This window comes from Staurois parvus, unplaced genomic scaffold, assembly GCF_062004578.1.
Source record: "Staurois parvus isolate SC_StPar_1 unplaced genomic scaffold, SC_StPar_1.0 ptg000607l, whole genome shotgun sequence".
Classification (NCBI taxonomy): Eukaryota; Metazoa; Chordata; class Amphibia; order Anura; family Ranidae; genus Staurois; species Staurois parvus.
In genome coordinates, this window is record NW_028318403.1 from 1,724,129 (window position 1) to 1,743,583 (window position 19,455).

General features: G+C 41.9%; 1 protein-coding gene across 3 annotated transcripts in view; it reads right to left on the reverse strand.

Annotated features, from left to right (window-relative positions):
• The window catches only part of NECAB2 (N-terminal EF-hand calcium binding protein 2), a 355,097-nt gene that overhangs the window by 148,754 nt on the left and 186,888 nt on the right, over window positions 1–19,455 (reverse strand). For all 3 annotated transcript variants that reach the window (XR_016315375.1, XM_089692863.1, XM_089692862.1), the window contains exons 4-5: window positions 6,478–6,503; window positions 3,432–3,529 (exon numbers count right to left, since the gene is read on the reverse strand). Coding sequence is in view for 2 of the 3 variants with exons in the window: in XM_089692863.1 (XP_089548989.1) it covers window positions 3,432–3,529; window positions 6,478–6,503 (124 nt within the window). In the remaining variant the exon portion in view is untranslated. The remainder of the gene's footprint in view (window positions 1–3,431; window positions 3,530–6,477; window positions 6,504–19,455) is intronic.

A 19,455-nucleotide genomic window follows, 5' to 3' on the forward strand; every position in this document is an offset into this window, starting at 1 on the left:
GCAGTGCCTAAAGTGGAACTTCCCCTTTTGGGTGGAGCTCTGCTTTAAGGTAAAAAAAATGCTTAGGATTTCCAACAACTTTAGGGATCATTCCAGGCACTGGCATGTTATACATAGTTACATTGGTCCAGCTTGGACTAATGTAACTAGGTATATACCATACCTGGCTGATGTCCCTGGAAGCTGGAAATCACTAAAGTAGACACCACTGCTCCAGTGATCTCCATTTTCTTCCAGGTCTTCTTTCAATTAGCTGCTCTGCTGCATTGTGAACATAGGAGGTCAGCTTTTTACATTTGTTCCTTGCGCTCACTATTCACTTTATTACTATTACTATAGGAGGTCAGCCATTCACCATGGGTGCCATTCAGAGAAGGCTTTGCATTTTCTAACAAAATACCAAGTGTTCGATGAAGTGGAGAGGCTGGGTGGTAACGTTATGCTCTCCACCTCATCCAATCAGAGAATGCTTTGCATTCATTCAGAAAATGCAAAGCATTCATTGAATGGCTCCCATGCCAAACGGCCAACATCCTGTATACACAATGATTTCAGCTGCCCCTCAGTGTGGGACCCAGAAGCAAGTGGAGATAATTGGAGGTGCAAACCCGGACTCAATCAGCATCCGATCAGTGATGGCAGCTAATGGCTGGCAGTGTGTTCCGGTGAAGGGTAGTCCCTCTGTCAGAACACAATAACTCAGCAGGGAGATCGCTGTACTAACATCGGATAGTTAGAACAGTGAACTCCTCCCAAGGAGCTGAACAAAAAAACTGATATGTATGCACCAGGCATAACACTATATAAGCATTTACAGCAACTGTTTTTGTTTGTTCTCCTTTTGGGATAAAGTTTTAACGTAAATAAATAAAGAAAGCTGATCACTGTAAACTCTAACTGCCACTTTTGCTGGACAGCTTGGTCTGTTAAAGAAAGTTGAAAAATAACAGTCATACTGACTGGATCACCAAGTGAAAACACAGCAAAGAAAAAGAAAACTAGTGCAGTCCACCATGTTTAAAGACTGGTAAGCTGCAATATATGATAATTTTGCTTTTTGGTTTAGATATGCTTTAGGTCAGAGTTGCCTGGAGGCTGCTGAGAAACACAACAAAGGGCAGAAAGGAAAGTAAGTGAAACCATTTTCTGCTAGCCTTTAAATCACTGCAACCAAGAGGAATTCCCTATGCTGTAGAAAGATTATTCTGCCTGGCTGCTATGAGATACTGCACCTAAAATCCGTATTTAAAGTGGAACATCACTCGCAGTAAACACTGACTAGTCTTCATTCTTAGGCTGCTAGCATTGGTAAAAAAAATAGGAAAATAGGAAAGTATATCAATACATTTCTTCAGTAACTTCCTGGTTTCCATGCCTAGGCAAATGATGTCATACATCCCCAGTAGTCTTCAGGGGGGAGGGGTTTTCTTAGTTAAGCACACCCTCCTGTCTGCATGCCTGAGCTAAGGGAAGATGGATTCCAGGAAGTAAATGCTATCTGAGTAATCTGCCTTACTCAAGACGACCATTGCCAGAAATGCTAGAAGGGTGTTTGTCAGGAAGATTTCTTAGCAAAAATAAATAATGGAGATGTGGGTGAATGGGGGGGTTTACTTTGAATATTAAACATAAATTAAACCTTTTTTTGGTTTGTGGTGCTCAGATGCAGTGAAGATCTGTTTTAAAAAGACTCTATGGGAGGAAGGTGGTATGCCACAGGTATGATGTGCAGGCATCTTGATATGTCTGCACATCCCTGAAATGGCCTCCTAAACCCTATTGTCATGGCTGAATACTGGACTGTTCTGGCAGGCAAAGCTCCAGCTCTTCCAGGTAGTGTCAGAGTATGCTGCTATGCCCCACCCCACACAAATCTAACAATTGTGACTTCTGGCAGCTTTCAGGAGATGACAACTTTCAATTACTTAAAGTGTTACTAAACCCACAACAGTAAAATCAGTCTGTATATGCAGTAAAACATGCTTGTTATACCCACTGTGGAACCTAAGGGGTTAATCCTCTGCATTGTGAAAAATGATGTTTGATCCTGACTTCGCTGATCCTCCCTATCTTATCTCCTGATAATGTCGTGTGGAGACACTCTGCACATGCTCAGTTTGGTGTGTATTGCTAAAGTTTTTTTTTTCTACTTGGGAGAGTGCATGTGATCAGCACAGGGCCAATCAGCACTGTCCAAACAGAGGTCAGCGGTTCTGCATTCTCCTAGAGCAAAATGAAAACTCTTCCTACAAGCTTTAACCAGTGCTCTGCTGGACACTGATAGAAGTCACAAGACTGCTCTAACTGCTGATGAGAAAAGGTTTATACTTACTAAAATAATTGCACTTCCATGTTGTGTGTACTGTGGGAGACCGGATAGAGTGGATGCAGGGTCCTGGGTTTAGTAACACTTTAATGGAAAAGATAGCATTTGCTCAAAGTGCACCAGATATAGCCTGTCTTACCTGCAACTTACCTTAATGCAGAACCTCACCTAAAAAGGGAATTTCTACTTTATGGCCTCCTCCCCACCCACCCTTCTACTTTTGAAACATTTTTTTTCTTTGGGCGGTGGGTAACTAGTATTGCCAGGTACCCGCTCCCACTGAATTGACTAGATGATTCCACCAGATTTTCTCCGCTCTCCCCCTTGCAACCTTCTGGGACACATCACAGATCCCAGGAGGTTGCAGGTCCATTGCGACTCAAGCATGACTGGATCCCTGAAAACGTAAGTGTCCTTTTATTAAAGGTCAGTAGTTATTATTATTATACAGGATTTATATAGCGCCAACAGTTTGCTCAGCGTTTTACAATATAACGGGAGACAATACAGCAACAATATAGTTCAATACAAGAGGGCTAGGAGGGCCCTGCTCCTCAGAGCTTACAATCTAAGAGGGAGGGGCTAGTGGTACAAAAGGTAGTAATGGTGGGGGATGGACTGTTAGGAGGAGTAGAACATTCCAGTATTAGCTGAGGGCAGGGTAGGCTTCCCTGAAGAGAAAAGTTTTCAGAGATTGCCTAAAAGTGAGCAGAGTAGGCGATAGTCTGATAAATTGGGGTAGAGAGGTCCAGAGGATGGGGGATGCTCTTGAGAAGTCCTGGAGACAAGCATGGGAGGAGACAAGGGAGTTAGAGAGCAGGAGGTATTGCGAGGAGCGGAGAGTACGGTTTGGGTGATATTTGGAGACAAGATCGGTGATGTAATTTGGGGCAGTAGTAAAAGTATTTGCAGCTGATTTTTAATTCTTTTTATAAATGACTGAAGAACCTCTATAAGAAGATAGCACGTGGCAATCGTGGATAAGAACACCGTGAAAGTTCTTGACTGATGCAGATTATCAAAAGAAGAATCAAGTAACAGGCACAGAGGTTGCTTTAGTACTTTCTTATTTCTATACATGACATTGACAGGCTGCAGAACTCACCTTCTTGGTGTAGTCCATGGCCTTCAGTATTGACAAATTTAGGGTTTCCAGAGAAGAGAGAACATCTTCATAATCCCCCATATGGTTTGCAAAATAGTCTGTAAAAATAGAAAAAATGTATTTATAAAAAAGAACATGACCAAAATTCAGATAATACAAATGGAGCATCCAGAGCTCATTGGCAGATGTATTTAATGTGGAAGCAAACGAATACAATGGCTGTGTACAGATTGGAATTCCAGGCTATTGTTTACTATGCTTACCCACTTGCCCTCCAGATGATTTACCCCCCTTCTTGGCCAGGCCATTTTTTGTGATATGGCGCTGTGTTACTTTAACTGACAATTGTGCGCTCATGCAACGCTTCACTCAAATGAAATTTACGTCCTTTTTTTTCCCACAGAGCTTTCTTTCGCTGGTATTTGCCTTTTTTTTTCACCAATACATTTTTTATTTTTTGAGCTATAAACAAAAAAGACCAACAATTTGGAGAAAAAAAAACTGTATTTTTGACATTTTGCTATTAAACATGTCCAGTAAAAAAATGTAAAAAAAAAATCAAATTTCGTCATAAATTTAGGCCAAAATGTATTCTGCTACATGTCTTTGCTAAAAAAAAAATCCCAATACGTTAAAATTTATTGGTTTACGTGAAAGTTATAGTGTTTACAAATGGCAGTATATATGCTGGAATTTTTAAAAATTTTTTACTAGTAATGGCAGCGATCAGTGACTTATAGCAGGACTGCGGTGGGCATTCTGACACTGGGGGGAACTGACTTGGTGTCACTGATATCCCCAGTGACACCAATACAGTGATCAGTGCTAATAAAAAGTACTGCCACTGTACTAATGGCACAGGGCAGGAAGGGGTTAACATGTGGAGAGAACAAAGTGTGCTGTTTTACTATGAGGCTATGTGCTGTGTTTCACTGTAAGCACACTGCTTTGTATGGCTTTGTTATTCTGTCACCTAAAAGCCCATCTGAAGTCACAGAAATTGATATTCAATCATATAAGCATTGTTCTAGCATCCTTATTATATCCACGTTCCAGTTGTAGCAGTTGAACAGTGTGCCTAATTATAACTGGACAGACCTATAATCACCGGAGCTTGACTGTTCTGTCCAAATCATCCCATAAGCCAACATGGCTGGTCAGACACACCTTCTCTTTGCCTACAGGAGGACATGTGATGAGAGGTGCGGGCATTACTCATTCATACCAGTATAGAACACTGGACTGGGAGGGCAGAGGGTGCAATTCTACTAATACAAAAAAATCATTTTAAAGTAGGACCGTGGCCAAGCTATGAACATTCAGCTATATACTGTATGTGCTTAACCAGCAGTAACAGTGCTTTTAAAACAAGACCTCACTGACCTCTGTAGCTGTAGCAGTCTTTGCATGTTAATTAAAGGCTACGTCCACTTAAAATAAATAAATAAATAAATAAATACACCCATTTTGCAAAATGCAAAAATGTGCATGTATTAATATATTAAAATTTAGCCTACAAAGCACTGCAACCACAATCAGTGGATCACTGTGACAATCCTCCGGTTCCTACTCAGACTCTTACCCCAGCTCAGGTCCCTACCGTGGTACAGACCTTCAAAGTGGTTCTAAAGACTGAAGGCTTTTTTCCTACCTTCATGCCTTCTATGCACGAAGGTTAAAAAACCTTCTGTGTGCAACTCCTCGCCCCCCCTCAGCCCCACCTAATACTTATGTGAGCCCAAGCTCGATCCAGCTCTGTGCACAAGAGCAGCGGCTCTCTCCCTCCTCAAGGACAGCAGTGGGAGCCATTGGCTTCCACTATTTATTTATTTCAGGTAGTTATATAGTGCCGTCAATTTACGTAGCACTTTACACATATATTGTACATTCACATCAGTCCCTAACCCTCAAGGGGAATACAATCTAAGGTCCCTAACTCACATTCATACATACACATACTAGGGCCAATTTAGACAGGATCCAATTAACCTACCAGCATGTCTTTGGAGTGCCCGTAGGAAACCCATGCAGGCACAGGGAGAACATGCAAACTCCAGGCAGGTCGTGCCGTGGCTGGGATTCGAACCAACGACCCTAGTACTGCCAGGCTGCTGTCAATCACAGCCAGTGAGGAGGGAGCAGGGGGCAGGGCTGAGCCACAGAGTTATCTATGGGGGAGGGGGACCCATATGATCATTGCACAGAGTAGGCAAGTATGACATGTTTGTAATTAAAAAAAAAAATTACCTTTAGCATCAATTTGTTACACCTGTAGGAAGTATCAGTGGACTACAAGTACAATGACATTACCACACTAAGAGTTCCTCTTCCATGGTGGAAGATGGGGCTTGTAGTTTTTCTTTCAAAGATCTTTGCGACAGGAGCTTGCGGGAAACCAACCCCCCCTCTTGTAAGGAGGGGGGGCTTGTTTGATGTTACACCCTAAATATTGGTGTAACATGAAACATAGTCAGAAAGACTCCTCCTCCTTCTTTTACTCCCCCATTCCATCTCCAGAAAAAAATAGCAGTTTGCCAGTCATCTAATTTTGATTAAAAGTACACAGCAGTTGAGCAGCAAGAGGGGGAAAGCGAGAGTGCCGAGATTCAACTTGGGTGACTTCACTGTTTCTCTTGTGAATATTGTGGATGAATTGTTGCACAGTGCCTGGTGCTACTAAGGTTAGTGACAGCTTTTTTACTGATGTTAAGAATATGGACTGTATTTGAATGTCCATAAACTGACTGTAGTTCTACTTTAAAGCTTCTCCAAGAGAAAAATCAGACATTAATCATAAAACATAGGGTGACAAAGGACTATGATGAGAAAAATTGTATGAGACTTCATTTGGGATGAATATCTTTACCAACCGCTAACCTACCTGTGTCATGGTATTACTTGCTGTTAACACAATAAAGGTCAAGTCAGAAATTAAAAGTGAAATAGATCCAAACTGCATATCTTTATGGCCGCTATAGAAAGCAATAAATGGTCATCAGACTGTGTTCCCCACTGTTAGTTCAAGTCATTAGAAGCAGAAACTTACCACAGAGCTCTCTGGTGTCCACATTACTGCAGCAGTAAGGAAAGCAAGAACAAGAGAGGGGAAAATTAGTAATAGGATGAAACAAGGCAGCTGCTGACTGATAAGCCATTAAATATGACCCCACACTTGTTTAATAATAGCGTGGGAGTGTCGCAATCATTTTTACCAGCCATGCTCTGATTCTCTGATTCAAACTCATAGGATACTAATTAACCTCCCTGGCGGTATTCCCGAGTGTAGCTCGGGGTAAAGTTTCAGTACCACAAGCGGAAACCTACACTTGGGCTTACCCTGCGGCGCTGCTCCGTGATCCCTCGATCACTTACCTTGTCCTGCGCTCCCGCGATGTCCCTCCTGCAGTGTCCCCAGCAATGTAATCCAGCCGATGCCGGCATCTCTCATCTGGGTTCCGTCCCCTGCGGGACATACGGGGACGGAACAGCGGGAAATTTGAAAATGACAAAAAGTGACATTCACTAAAATCACATAGTAAAACATTACTGTATCAAACCATTTCACATACATTTTGTCCCGAGTGCTTTGTCCTGTGCCCTGCCTGCATTTTTACTGTTCTTTCTGCCTGGGAACTGAGAAACGTCCAAAAAGCGTCCCTTTAGGTCAAAAGCGGTTTTAGACCAGCTAGAGAACAGCGATAGTAAATCAGAACCACTTGCAGAATTGATTGATAATGATTCGTGGGGGAATTCCTCATCAGACACTGAAAACGATCTTGCAACTTTGCTCAGTGATGTGCGAACTTGGCGCTATATTTCAAATTTCAGTTTTTGGTTTGATTATATTATTGAATTAAATTTATTATTATTATATTATTATTATTTATGATTATTACATTTATGATTATTTATTACATTTATGATTTCGTGTTTCAAGTTTTATCCTACCCAGGATGTTTACTAGACTCTTGTTCGGACAGATTTCAGTGAGTTATTGCTAAAAGTTACAGGCCTACAATAGAAAAAATACATATTTCCATGCAAAAAAATGTACCGCTTTGAGCACAGAATTTTGGACATAATCAGACCACTAGGGAGGTTAATGGCTCCGGGATTGTAAGTTTATCAATTGGTAAAAAGGTCACAGCCCTAGCTAGAAATTGTCAGCCACCTCTGGCTTGCTGCAGGCCATTTATTATGGCATGAAGAATAATAGCAGTGTCCAAGCATTCAGTAAATTATGGCTGTGGCGTATTCATTAAGACTTGAACTATGCGTCAACAATGAAGCAACAGCTAAGGTGATCCTGCCAAAATGGCCACACAATGACTTGTCAGACAGCAGCCTTGACTGTGGAGCAGATTTTAAAAAAAAAGTCTGTAGATTGCAAGCCTGTTACAGAAACAATTACAATAAGAGCAAGGAAAGGATTGAAAAGATAATTGGATTTCTGCCTAGAGACCTCAATTACAGTAGATCCAAAGCGATATTACCTGAGCCCATTCACCTGTCCTCTCTAGCACTGGCAAATCTAATTATATAAACCCATCTGATGCAGAAGACAGCCATACAATTGCCTTAGATATTTTCACATTCACTCTCGAAGATGCAGAGTTACTGGCACAGCTGGTCCAGGGGTAATCTTGTGGTACTGGATGAAAAAGGGTTAACAAAAGAATTCAACCTGCACTAAAGGCCGTATTCAAGAAGAAGGGTCTTGTCAGATTTTACAGCCTAGAAGTTAAATTAAAATCTCTGATGCGAATGAATTTTAATTACTTTCCAAATGAGAATACCCCGAGAGAGGAAAAGGGGCATCCTTGTAAGATAAGAGCCCAATGTAACATAGGCATACACAACCTGAGGCTGGGCAGCTGATGCTGCAACTGTCATGTTGGATCTCCTGCCTTTCAGGGACCTTCCCGTGCAGTAACAGGGAGTCCCCCTGGACAGCACTGTCGTCACACATTTTACTGATTCACACCATAGCACATACTCACCTTTCCTCCGCTAACACACTGGGGGGGATTTACTAAAACTGGTGCACACAGAATCTGGTGCAGCTGTGCATAATAACCAATCAGCTTCTAATTTTTATTGTCAAAGTGTAATTGAACAAGCTGAAACTAGAAGCTGATTGGTTAGTAAGTACAGCTGTACCAGATTCTGAGTGCTCCAGTTTTAGTAATTCTCCCCAGTTGCTCCAATCAACTTTCAGGGGAGCAGCTAGCCCAGGATAAGCAATCGTTGGAGATGCAACTAATGCAGGCCATAGACGGTTCGTTTATCGTCCGAAATTGCAACTACCATCATTTTATTGTCTAGGATCTCTGCTTTCATGAAATATTTACTTTTTTAGGGGCAATTTTAGCAATAAATGCAGATTTTAACATGTGTACAAAAAATGAAAAATGCCCAGGCAGACAAGTGTTTTTTAAGGCATGGACATAAATGTTGGAGTACCTTCCTGACACTCATTGGAACAGGAGACGTGGACTGGATAGGCTACAAAGTGTCTTCAATATAATAAAACAAGTCCAGCTGAATGGGACAAACTACTACTTGCTATATCATGACCTGGAAAAATGAGAACCTTCAAAGGTATAATACACCTTTGTTATTTATTTTCAAGCAGCTTGAAGCGGAGCTCCAGTGAAAAAAAAATAAAATAAAAGTCAGCAGCTATAAAAACTGTAGCTGCTGACTTTTAAAAAACAGACACTTACCTGTCCCTTGATCCCGTGGTGCCCGCCCCCTCCATAGCCGGTTTCACTGGCTGCCCTGTGTCCCCGGCGCTGGCATTTTCAATGTGGGCACCCGGTTGTGACAACTTGTGGTTTACAGCTGGGTTCCCTTTGCGCAAGTAGTGCTGCGCTTTGTGAATGGTCTTGTAGTCTTCTGGGACCTGTCACGTGTCCCAGAAGACTATGGGGAGGGAGGACAACTTCCGTGGAAGCAGGTACCTGTCAATTACGGGTACCCGCTCCCCAAAGGTGCCAATCCTTAACAGGGAGTGGGGAACCAGTCCTTAAAGCAGAACTTCCCTTTTGGGTGGAGCTCCACTTTAAGTATCTGAATTTGGCTTAGTGTTAACAGCTTGCAATTAATGTACAGCAGCGCTCACACTTTGGGAGGAAATAGCAGTGCACAGAGCCAATCAGTTGTGCTGCAGTGCAATGGGCATGCTGATAGGAGGGGCGAACAGAGTGACAGAAAGACAATCCCATCAGTCTGCTGCTTCTCCTTTCACTGTCCAGTTAAAGGGTGGAGAGGAGACCTGTAAGTGTAAAAGAGCTGCAGCAAAAAAAAATCTGATCTCCTGTCCTGCCAAACAGTAAATCACAGAACTGGATTAACCAAAACACAAATCATTTGGCAGTTAAAATTTATAAGTAATTTAGTTTATCTGGAGTTCAGCTTTCATGTAATAAAATGTTACAATCCAGTAATTTGAAGTAAGACATTTTCCCCAACATCTGATCCTTACCTACAGCAATCCCCAGGGTCTCCTCTGATCTTAGCGTACCAAAAAAAGAGCCAATGCATTACAAGATCAGCATGGGAATTGACATGTATAAAACAAACTTCTGAGGCTTGGGAAAATGCTCACACTGAGAAGTGACAGTATATTTCCATTCTCTGTTGACTTTGGGGTTGATTTACTAAAGGCAAGTGATGAATGAATGTGGTGAATATCTGCTGACTTAGATCTTTTTTTCTCCCCACCTGCGCATGCGAGGTTGCCCCCGCGCTTGCAGATTCCCGTCTGGGCTCTGCGACTGTGCGGATATCCTGCACATGCGCAGACTTTCCTGGCCAGGCAGGGTTGATGTCACACGCCATGCGGCGGTGGCGCGCCCGGTCAGGGTGTATATAAGTGGCGTGTGCTATTGTACGGACTCTCGGGACTCCTCTACGGTTGAGCAGACCTTGTCGGTGATCTCACGAACCCTCTCTTTTTATGTCTACAGGTAGTTGACCTTCTATCGGGGTCAGAGATATAACTAATATAGAGGGGAGTTATACTAATGAAGGTACTTTGTCTTTTTTTAGGCCTACAGGCCTCTTTACCTATTACTGGAGACAATTATTGTGGGCTAACCTTAGAGCTGTCTGCCTCCTATTCCCTAGTGAGGGATTGCATACATATTGTCCATTATGGTTTATATATTCTTTGAAGTGTAGAGGTAAAGATTTCTCATGGAAGCAGACCCCTGCCGTAATACCCGTGTTATAGGACGATGTTATTTGATTAATCTATACATTATGGTCTTTCCTTAGGCCTATTTTTGTCTTGATACTATTAACCTGAAGATAGTTGAACTTGTATACAGAGTTTGTATATTTGGGGAGTCTCGTAGGTCTCTCACCCACCCATAGCCTGGTCCCTGCACCCCCATACCCAACCCTTGGATGCTATCCCCCGTGTGTTGGCCTGAGGGAACCTACAGTTGCTTGCCCTGGGGAGTCCATTGCTACACAATGCACACTGGCTAACTATGTAAGTGGTGACTAACGTTTTGTATACCATGTTTTGTTGAAATCATATGTACACATACTGTCTAAAGGAATACACGATTAGAAAATCGACCAATCGGTCATCCGACGACCGTTCGTTGGTCGAAATCATGGCCCGCATTAACCAATCTGAAAAAATTGTTAGTCGGGCAATATGTAGTGTTGATGTCTTCCGTACAAGTGGAAGTAATGCAGTGTGCGTGTGACCTTGTAGCCATGCCCTTCCGGCCAGAACGAGCGATATACACAATTACCAGCAATGAGTATATTATAGTTTATTACATGACCTATATACATAAATAGTGATACATAAAATATAATCTGCAGAATTCTGGTTTCATCATCTCATTAGGCTAATCTACTTTTAACATTTGGATTTTTTGTTCGTGTTTACGAAGATTCCTTGGACATAAACATCCGGGTCATCTTCTGTTTCCGCTCATGCGTTATAGCGCTTGATAGATTTTTTTTCGTACGACCGTCATATCACCGCATAGAAAATCGGTCGTTCGTATGCAAAACGACAACATTTTTCACTGTTGTTCAACCAGATTTTTTCGTTCACAATATCGTTATCGGTTAAAACATCCTGCTCATCAACGAAGAGAAAATTGTTCGATCGGTGGTTCCGCAAAATTTTTCGGACGATTTTCTTATCGTGTCTATGGAGCATAGGTCTGTTCATCAATCTCAGATACATTGCTAGCCCCTGAAGAAGCAACGTTCTGTCGCAAAACATGTCGGGCTTTGATTGCACAGCTTGAATATCCCCTACCTTCTTGAAGAAATATCCAGTTCATACTCAACACATTTATTGGAATCTGTCTTTCTATTTATGGTTGGTGTGGGATATTAGCTGTGGGATAACTGTGCAATGTAACGGCATACAGGATACGTTTTAAAGGTGATGTGTTAATAAAGGCACATTGTCCTCTTTTTGGGGAGATGCTCTCTTGTGCAGGGGTGGACTGACCATTTGGAAACTCGGGCACTCCCCGAGGGCCCAGGGTCAGCAGGGGGCCCCATGAGATGCCCCTGGTACCTTTTTCATAGGCTTTTTTGAGTTTGGGCAAGGACACAGGGGCCCCATGATCCCCTATTGCCCGGGGGCCCCATGAGTTGTCAGTCCGCCCCTGCTCTTGTCACAACCATTGTCACAGGGTTCTATGGTTTGAGTGGTTGTATTTTACATGCTAATGATTTCCTCTGATTTGTAAGGGAGTTGATGGTGCGGGTGTTTGTGCTTGTTTGTGACTGTTGTATGTGTTTGGCTGCAGTTGTATTTTTCTGACTGCTTACCTGTTATGTTATTATGTTGTTTTGATTCTCTTTTGTTATATGTTTTTGCCTACAATAATTTGTTGTTTGTTTTTTTATCCCCTTTTCTGTATCCTTATTCTTTGATTTTTGTTTTGAGTTCCTGTTATTATTTGTCTTTTCCTTGTTCTGTTATTGTTTGTGTTTTATAAATGCAAAATAAACACCTTTTTAAAAAAATAAAAAATAAAGGCACATTGATTTTATTTTTTTTGTGTACTGAGTTTTCATGCCTAAAAAGTCTATCCAATATCCTTCTCTCTAATATTTAACTCTAGCTACATGGCACCTTGGTATAAGCCGGGTCTTGGCCTCCTACAACCCAATGGTCGCCCCATTTTTTCAATATACATCTGCTGACTTCCATCATCCAATCATATGCAAGCAAAAATGCAGGGGTTTTTTTTATATTTCTTGCACCTGATTGGGTATTCTTTACAAAGTGAAGCTTCACTGCATTCACTAAGCTCTGGGGAAAATGAGCGCAACTACACTTGAAAAGTTCACAGTCTATTTGCCTTTAGTAAACCAAACCCTCTGTGTTAAGCCAACTCCAGGTACTTTGGGAAAATAGAATTCTAGTATATGGTGCCGGTATATATTGTAAGCCTCTGCTTGTAAGTGTATAAAGCAATGCATAGGAACTACCAAAGGAGACTGCAAAGGCCCTGATCATGATGATTTCAGCGTGCCTCCTGGGTAAATGCTCTCTCTCCTAAAGACTACAGTAGTTACAGCTTCCACTAAAAACCAAAGCAGGGGGTATATTATAACACATTTCACGCAGACATTCCCTATGCTACAGCAGAAATCAATGCTGTCAGATATTTATCAGTCACCAATGAAAAAATGTACTTTTCTCTGGCCTTCCTGGCCTGACCTAAAGCAACTGCCTGTTTCACCCTGGCCTTTGCCTTCTTTCTCGATGACTTAATGTTGACTGACAGTAGAAATTACACAGAAGCGGCAGAGGCTCTGGTTTATTCAAGAGAGCAGAACTATTTTCCTTGTCGGGACCTTTCACACGGAGCGGACCCGTTTAGAGGATCCGCTTGCTCAGCAGGGGATCTCTCCGCTGAGAAAGTGGATGACAGCTCTGTGTCCACTCCACTGCTGCAGAACAGACACAGAGCTGCTCGCTCAATGGGAGGTGAGATGAAAACAGACCGCTTGTCCGTTTTCATCTGACACGATCCAAAGGACGGAAGGGGAATTGGATCCCCATCCGTCCCTTTTTGGTGGATCGGATTGGATGTCGGCGGGTGTTAACGAACCCGCCGCTCCATAGAGGAGAATGGAGGTTCTGATCGGGTCCGCCTGAAGAACGAGCAGGAGGACCCGATTGGAACATTCGTGTGAAAGAGCCCTTACTGGTTCAGAGCTGCCCAGCCTAAGTTAGCCATATACTAGTAGAAGCTCGTTCAAAAATTTTCTTTTTCAGAATGTTCATTTGTTTTTTCTAATTGTAATTCTCTTTGACCAAGTGATGAGACATTGTGAAGGAGCGGGATTGAATTTTTTTCTCTTACAAATCAAGATTTAACTGTAAGGGAAGCCAGAGAGTATGCATTTTTTTTCCTTCTATCAAGGGTGGTAGAAATGAAAACCACTCGATTCCCCCATCAACACTAATCCTTCCCGTAGTGCTATTGTGTTCTGCCAGTGAGGAGCCTTCCATGCCAGCAGAACACAATGATTACTGCTGGAGGCTATAGCCGCCAGCAGTAATCGTATAAAAAATCCAACAGGCTGGTTGTACTAAAGTTGATACATGGATCGACTTCAGCACCACCAGCCTGCCCATAGATAGATCAAATCTCAGTCAATCCCTGTTTAACCGTGCGAGATGCAAGCCTTCCATGGCTGGCTTAAAAATGCTTTTTTGGTTAAAGAAAAATCATACATATTGTAATAAAACCTGCTTGAAGTGTATGTAAACAGCACATTTCTCTTATTAGTCTCCTTACGGTCTTTTAATTCCTTGGCACTGAGTGTACGCAAATAAGCGGCCTCTCGGCAGCTGGGCCTTGGCGCTGATGGGCCGCATATTTGCATATCCAATGTAAACAAAAGATGTGCCATGAGCATGTGTTCTGTGCGCTCCTGACACATTTCCTGGCATCTCACGGAAAGGTCCCGATCGCTACTTGTGATCGGGACCTTTCTGATCATGTGACCACTGTGACAGCCAATCACAGTGGTCACATGACCCAAACCCCCGCCCCACCTCCCAGTATCACAAGCCCCTTAAAGGGCCAGGAGGCCCTGCCGCTAATGGACTAAATATACAATTTACGGTTCATGTACACTGCAGCTGATAAACTGACGTTCAGGAGTTGTTCAGCATTTTTTTCAGCAGCCCCTGAACTCTCCCTAATGTTTTCCTATGTGTCCATGTACACATACTCATTTACAGGCAGTTGAGTGCACGAAACTTGGGGTTAACCGTATTTATAAGCGTTTGCGTTTAGAAGCGTTTTTTAACTGGTCCATATCCAGATGCTGTCCAGAGCCTTTTTTCATCATCAGAAATGCATGCAATGCGTTTTCCATGTATTCAAATGGACCCGGTACACCAGCGCAGTCAGTTCCAGGTTTTGCGTGAAGGAAACAATGGTAGAACATGCTGCATTATGCTCATGATGAGATCCATAGTGAATACAACCAGAAAAGACAGGTCATCTCAACACATACTGCTCTCTCTGCTTCTGCTCTCTCTATTTCTCTCAAAATGTCTCTCTATTTCTCTCAAAACTTTTTACTATTTTTCAGTGGATTCTGGGCATTTGGGAAGGTCTCCTGATGTTATCTTTTAAAAATGCTTCTAAACGCAAACGCTTATAAACTCGCATAAATGCAAACATGGCTTAACTGACGTTTTTTAACCTACGTTTCCCAGCAGTCAGTTTCCATCATTCAGAAGAGGTTTTCAAATGCCCCGTGTACATGAGCCCTTAAAGCATTTTGTTATAGCTGTTTAACAATTGCAAGAAAAAAAAAAACCCTCCTTGCACCCACCCACTGCTGAAGTACAAGCAAGTAGCTATCTGTATAGCAGAAGACCCACAAGCTTGGAGCTGTCCATTCATGGAATATTATTCTGGATGCCTGGCTTGCTGTGATTACATCAGCCTTGTTTTGCTGAAGCAGACAACCTCAAATGGGCAAAGCTGGCAAAAGTCAACAAGGCAGTTTCAAGCAGATCCCAACCAATTTTATTGCATGTCAGACGAAATTTGAATCAAACAAAACCACACCTGTACAGTACTAAGTAATAAAATAAATTTCAAACAGGGAAATGTACCTTGTGTCCAGATCCAAAAAAAACCCCAAAACAAAACAGTAATTCTCACTTAACAAAGTGCCACCACACTGTCTGGGGAATTTAAAAAAACATGTACATAATTCTTCTATAGGAACTTTCCTTTAAAATTACTGATGCCTAACTAAGGTAAGCATTTGTGACAGTTTTGGTAACCTTGCAAACACAGGTGAAAGTTTTTGGTAGCTAAGGCAGCAACGGATTCATTACTGGCAAGTTGTAGTGGTGATTATTAAGACCAGCTCTGAACTGAAGTGCAGAGGTATGTCAATGTTCAGGGTGGAGCATGGCTGTGTTGGGAAGTTGTCATGAATGTGACATCTTCTGTACAATACTGTATCCCCCCCATCCCCCAAAAGCTAAATGTAAATGTAGACAATGCCATATTTGGGTAATGACTTGTGTCATTGGGTTGGCAGAGTCTGGTGGGGAGCATACTGGACAATCCTTACTTAGTCCCTCTCTGGCCACTGCACCCGTCACACTAATAGGCACATAGCCGAAGAGTTTTGTAATGCAGTGGGCCGAGCATGATGGGTAATTGAGAGAATAGTTCCCCACCAAGTCCACCTTACTGTTGACTGATAACCCATGGCAGGGAGCAGATTTTAAAACTGTTATTTGACTGAACAGCAGCTATGGATCCGCGTCATAGTCTCTCAGTTCCCCATAGTTACATAGTTAGTCTGGCTTCATCCAGTTAAACCATTAACATAAAATTAAAAAAAAGTTATAATCCTACACCCACAGTTGATCCAGAAGAAGGCAAAAAAAGCCCAGCAAAGCATGATGCAATTTGCTCCTGCAGGGAAAAATATTCCTGACTGATCCCCCGAGAGGCAATCGGATATTCCCTGGATAACCTTTACCTATAATTGTTAGTATCCAGTTATATTCTGTGTATCTAGGAAAGAATCCAGGCCTTTTTTCAAGTAATCCACTGAGCTGGCCAGAACCAACTCTTGAGGGAGTCTATTCCACATTTTAACTGCTCTCACTGTGAAGAAACCTTTCCGCATTTGGAGATTACATTTCTTTTCCTCCACCACCCATACTAAAAAACTCCTCTGCCATGTGCCTGTCAGTGTGTTGGGTGCAGTGGGAGGGCAGCTAGCGCTCTTACGAAAGGGTGTCCAATATGGAGACTCCAACCTCAGTGCTTGACAAATTTGTGAATTGGGTGCAACATTTCAATGAAATTCTTTAGGGTGTCTACAGCACCATTTATGGAACCCCCCCCCCCCAAATGTCTCTCTGCAGGAAAGCTTGCTCTAACTTCCCCAATATTTGCGATAGTTCCATACACTTATGAAGACAACTGCCTTCTCTAAAAAGAGTTCCATACACTTATGAAGGCAACTGCCTTCTCTATAAAGAGTTCCATACACTTATGAAGGCAACTGCCTTCTCTATAAAGAGTTCCATACACTTATGAAGGCAACTGCCTTCTCTATAAAGAGTTCCATACACTTATGAAGGCAACTGCCTTCTCTATAAAGAGTTCCATACACTTATGAAGGCAACTGCCTTCTCTATAAAGTGTTCCATACACTTATGAAGGCAACTGCCTTCTCTATAAAGAGTTCCATACACTTATGAAGGCAACTGCTTTCTCTATAAAGTGCTCCATACACTTATGAAGGCAACTGCCTTCTCTATAAAGAGTTTCATACACTTATGAAGGCAACTGCCTTCTCTATAAAGAGTTCCATACACTTATGAAGGCAACTGCTTTCTCTATAAAGTGCTCCATACACTTATGAAGGCAACTGCCTTCTCTATAAAGAGTTTCATACACTTATGAAGGCAACTGCCTTCTCTATAAGGAGTTTCATACACTTATGAAGGCAACTGCCTTCTTTATAAAGACTAGTCACAACAGTAGTCTAGTTCTCCCTGATTACTATAGGTCATCAGGAACCAACAACATCTCTTCCTAGCCAAAATGGCATTCCCAATGCTTGCAACAGACATAAGAGAGCATCCTGGGGGAAATGCTTCTTTAAAAAGATATTACTTATCTGCATATATTACTGCAGCCTGGATAAGTTCCTCTGTAGCCAGTCGGTTCCTGTGCTGCTGGGTCTCCCGATCCGCTGTAGTTATGTACCTGCTAGTATTTCCTTTTTCATAGCTTGATGTAATACTGTACTGCTCATCCATAGGCAAATAATGAGAGCTTAACCAACAAGTGAGTACTAATTTCACTCCTGACATCCCAAAATCCATAGTATGCATGAAAAACTCAATTAAAGAGACTGAGTTATTGCTGGAAATATTCCCTCAAAACACTTTTGTGTTGCTAAATGAAAACCGCACAATGAAATCAAATGCAGTTTTCTTGAAATAGGATTATGGCTAGATCAGTGCCTCTCCGGGGAAATGCCAGGTACTGGTGTTCAGAAGGAACTAATGCTAAAATTCTAATTATATGCTAACAATATTATTTCTTATCAAATGATAGGCAAAGTGAATGTAAAACCTAAAACTTATAACTCAAGTCTTGTGTGGACAGTGGGAAGACTGATCAAGTGGTTGATGCCTGGATGCCTATACGGTGTATCTCTAAGGATTTGGGGAGGAGCATGCGGATGACATCATGACGTTGCCACGATCGACACAGTGGTATACAGAGCTATTTACTGCTCCAGGATCACCCATAACTGTAAGGCAATTGCATTACACATACAGGGCCCACTTTTTGCCTATTAATATACAAGATTGTGATGAGTTCCATGGAGCCAATATTTGGTATACTGCTCTGTGCTGCTGGATGCCTATACAGTATCTCTAAGGATATGGGGAGGAGCGTGCGGATGACGTCATGACGTTGCCACGATCAACACAGTGATATACAGAGCCATTTACTGCTCCAGGATCATCCATAACTGTAAGGCAATTGCATTACACATACAGGGCTCATTTTTGCCTATTAATATACAGGATTGTGATGAGTTGGAGCCAATATTTGATATACTGTTCTGTGCTGCTGGGGACGATACTGCCATCAGGTGTCTAAGGAGTTCATTACTGGATGCTCATTATACCTGGTGCGGTTTTGCACCTATTGAATGTGAGTTCATTCTTAATGGATATTGTGCAATAAAACGTTTTAAAGGATAACGCACTATGTTTAGCTATTGTTTATGAGGAACACGACTGATCCTTGGCAGTTGTCCGGAGTGGGCGTTTTTGGAGCTACTATTCAGCAAGTTGAATTCCTTAGTCCATACTATTGGGACCAAAAGTGCAGTTAGACCAAAATATGGTATAATATGAGGTCACACTGTTGGAGGTGAGCAGATATATGGTGGAAGATATTACGCACCTGCATCCTGTGATAGCTGCACATGGTGGTCATAATGATAAGGATTGTCCACAGAAGAATTCTCTTTGTTTGGACTTTTTTTTATTTTTTTATTATTTGAATTTTAATTTTTTATTCACTTTCTGTGTTAAGGGATTTATACAGTTATGATTTCATATGGATTTTTATTTCACCTTTGATTGTGTAGCGCAGCACTTATTATTATATACACCATATCTCTTAGGATTTCATTGGACAGAATTCCACTTTATGAAACCAAAAAAAGGTGTCATGCTCTCCCTCTGTTGGATTCTCCAGATGAAGCCAGTGGCTGATCAAACCAGTCAGCATCCAGCCAAACAATGAAGCACTGTTTTAGGAATAGTTTTTTTTTAAACACCAATGGGATGAGGTGCATGAATTTCTCCTACAATCACCTCCTGATTCATATATATTCCTTCTGCTGTGAATGAACCCTGAACTGTTCCATTATGAGAACATTCAGGTTTAATGTCAGAATTGTGCCTGTCAAAGCAATTAAAGTGGTTGTAAAAGTTCAA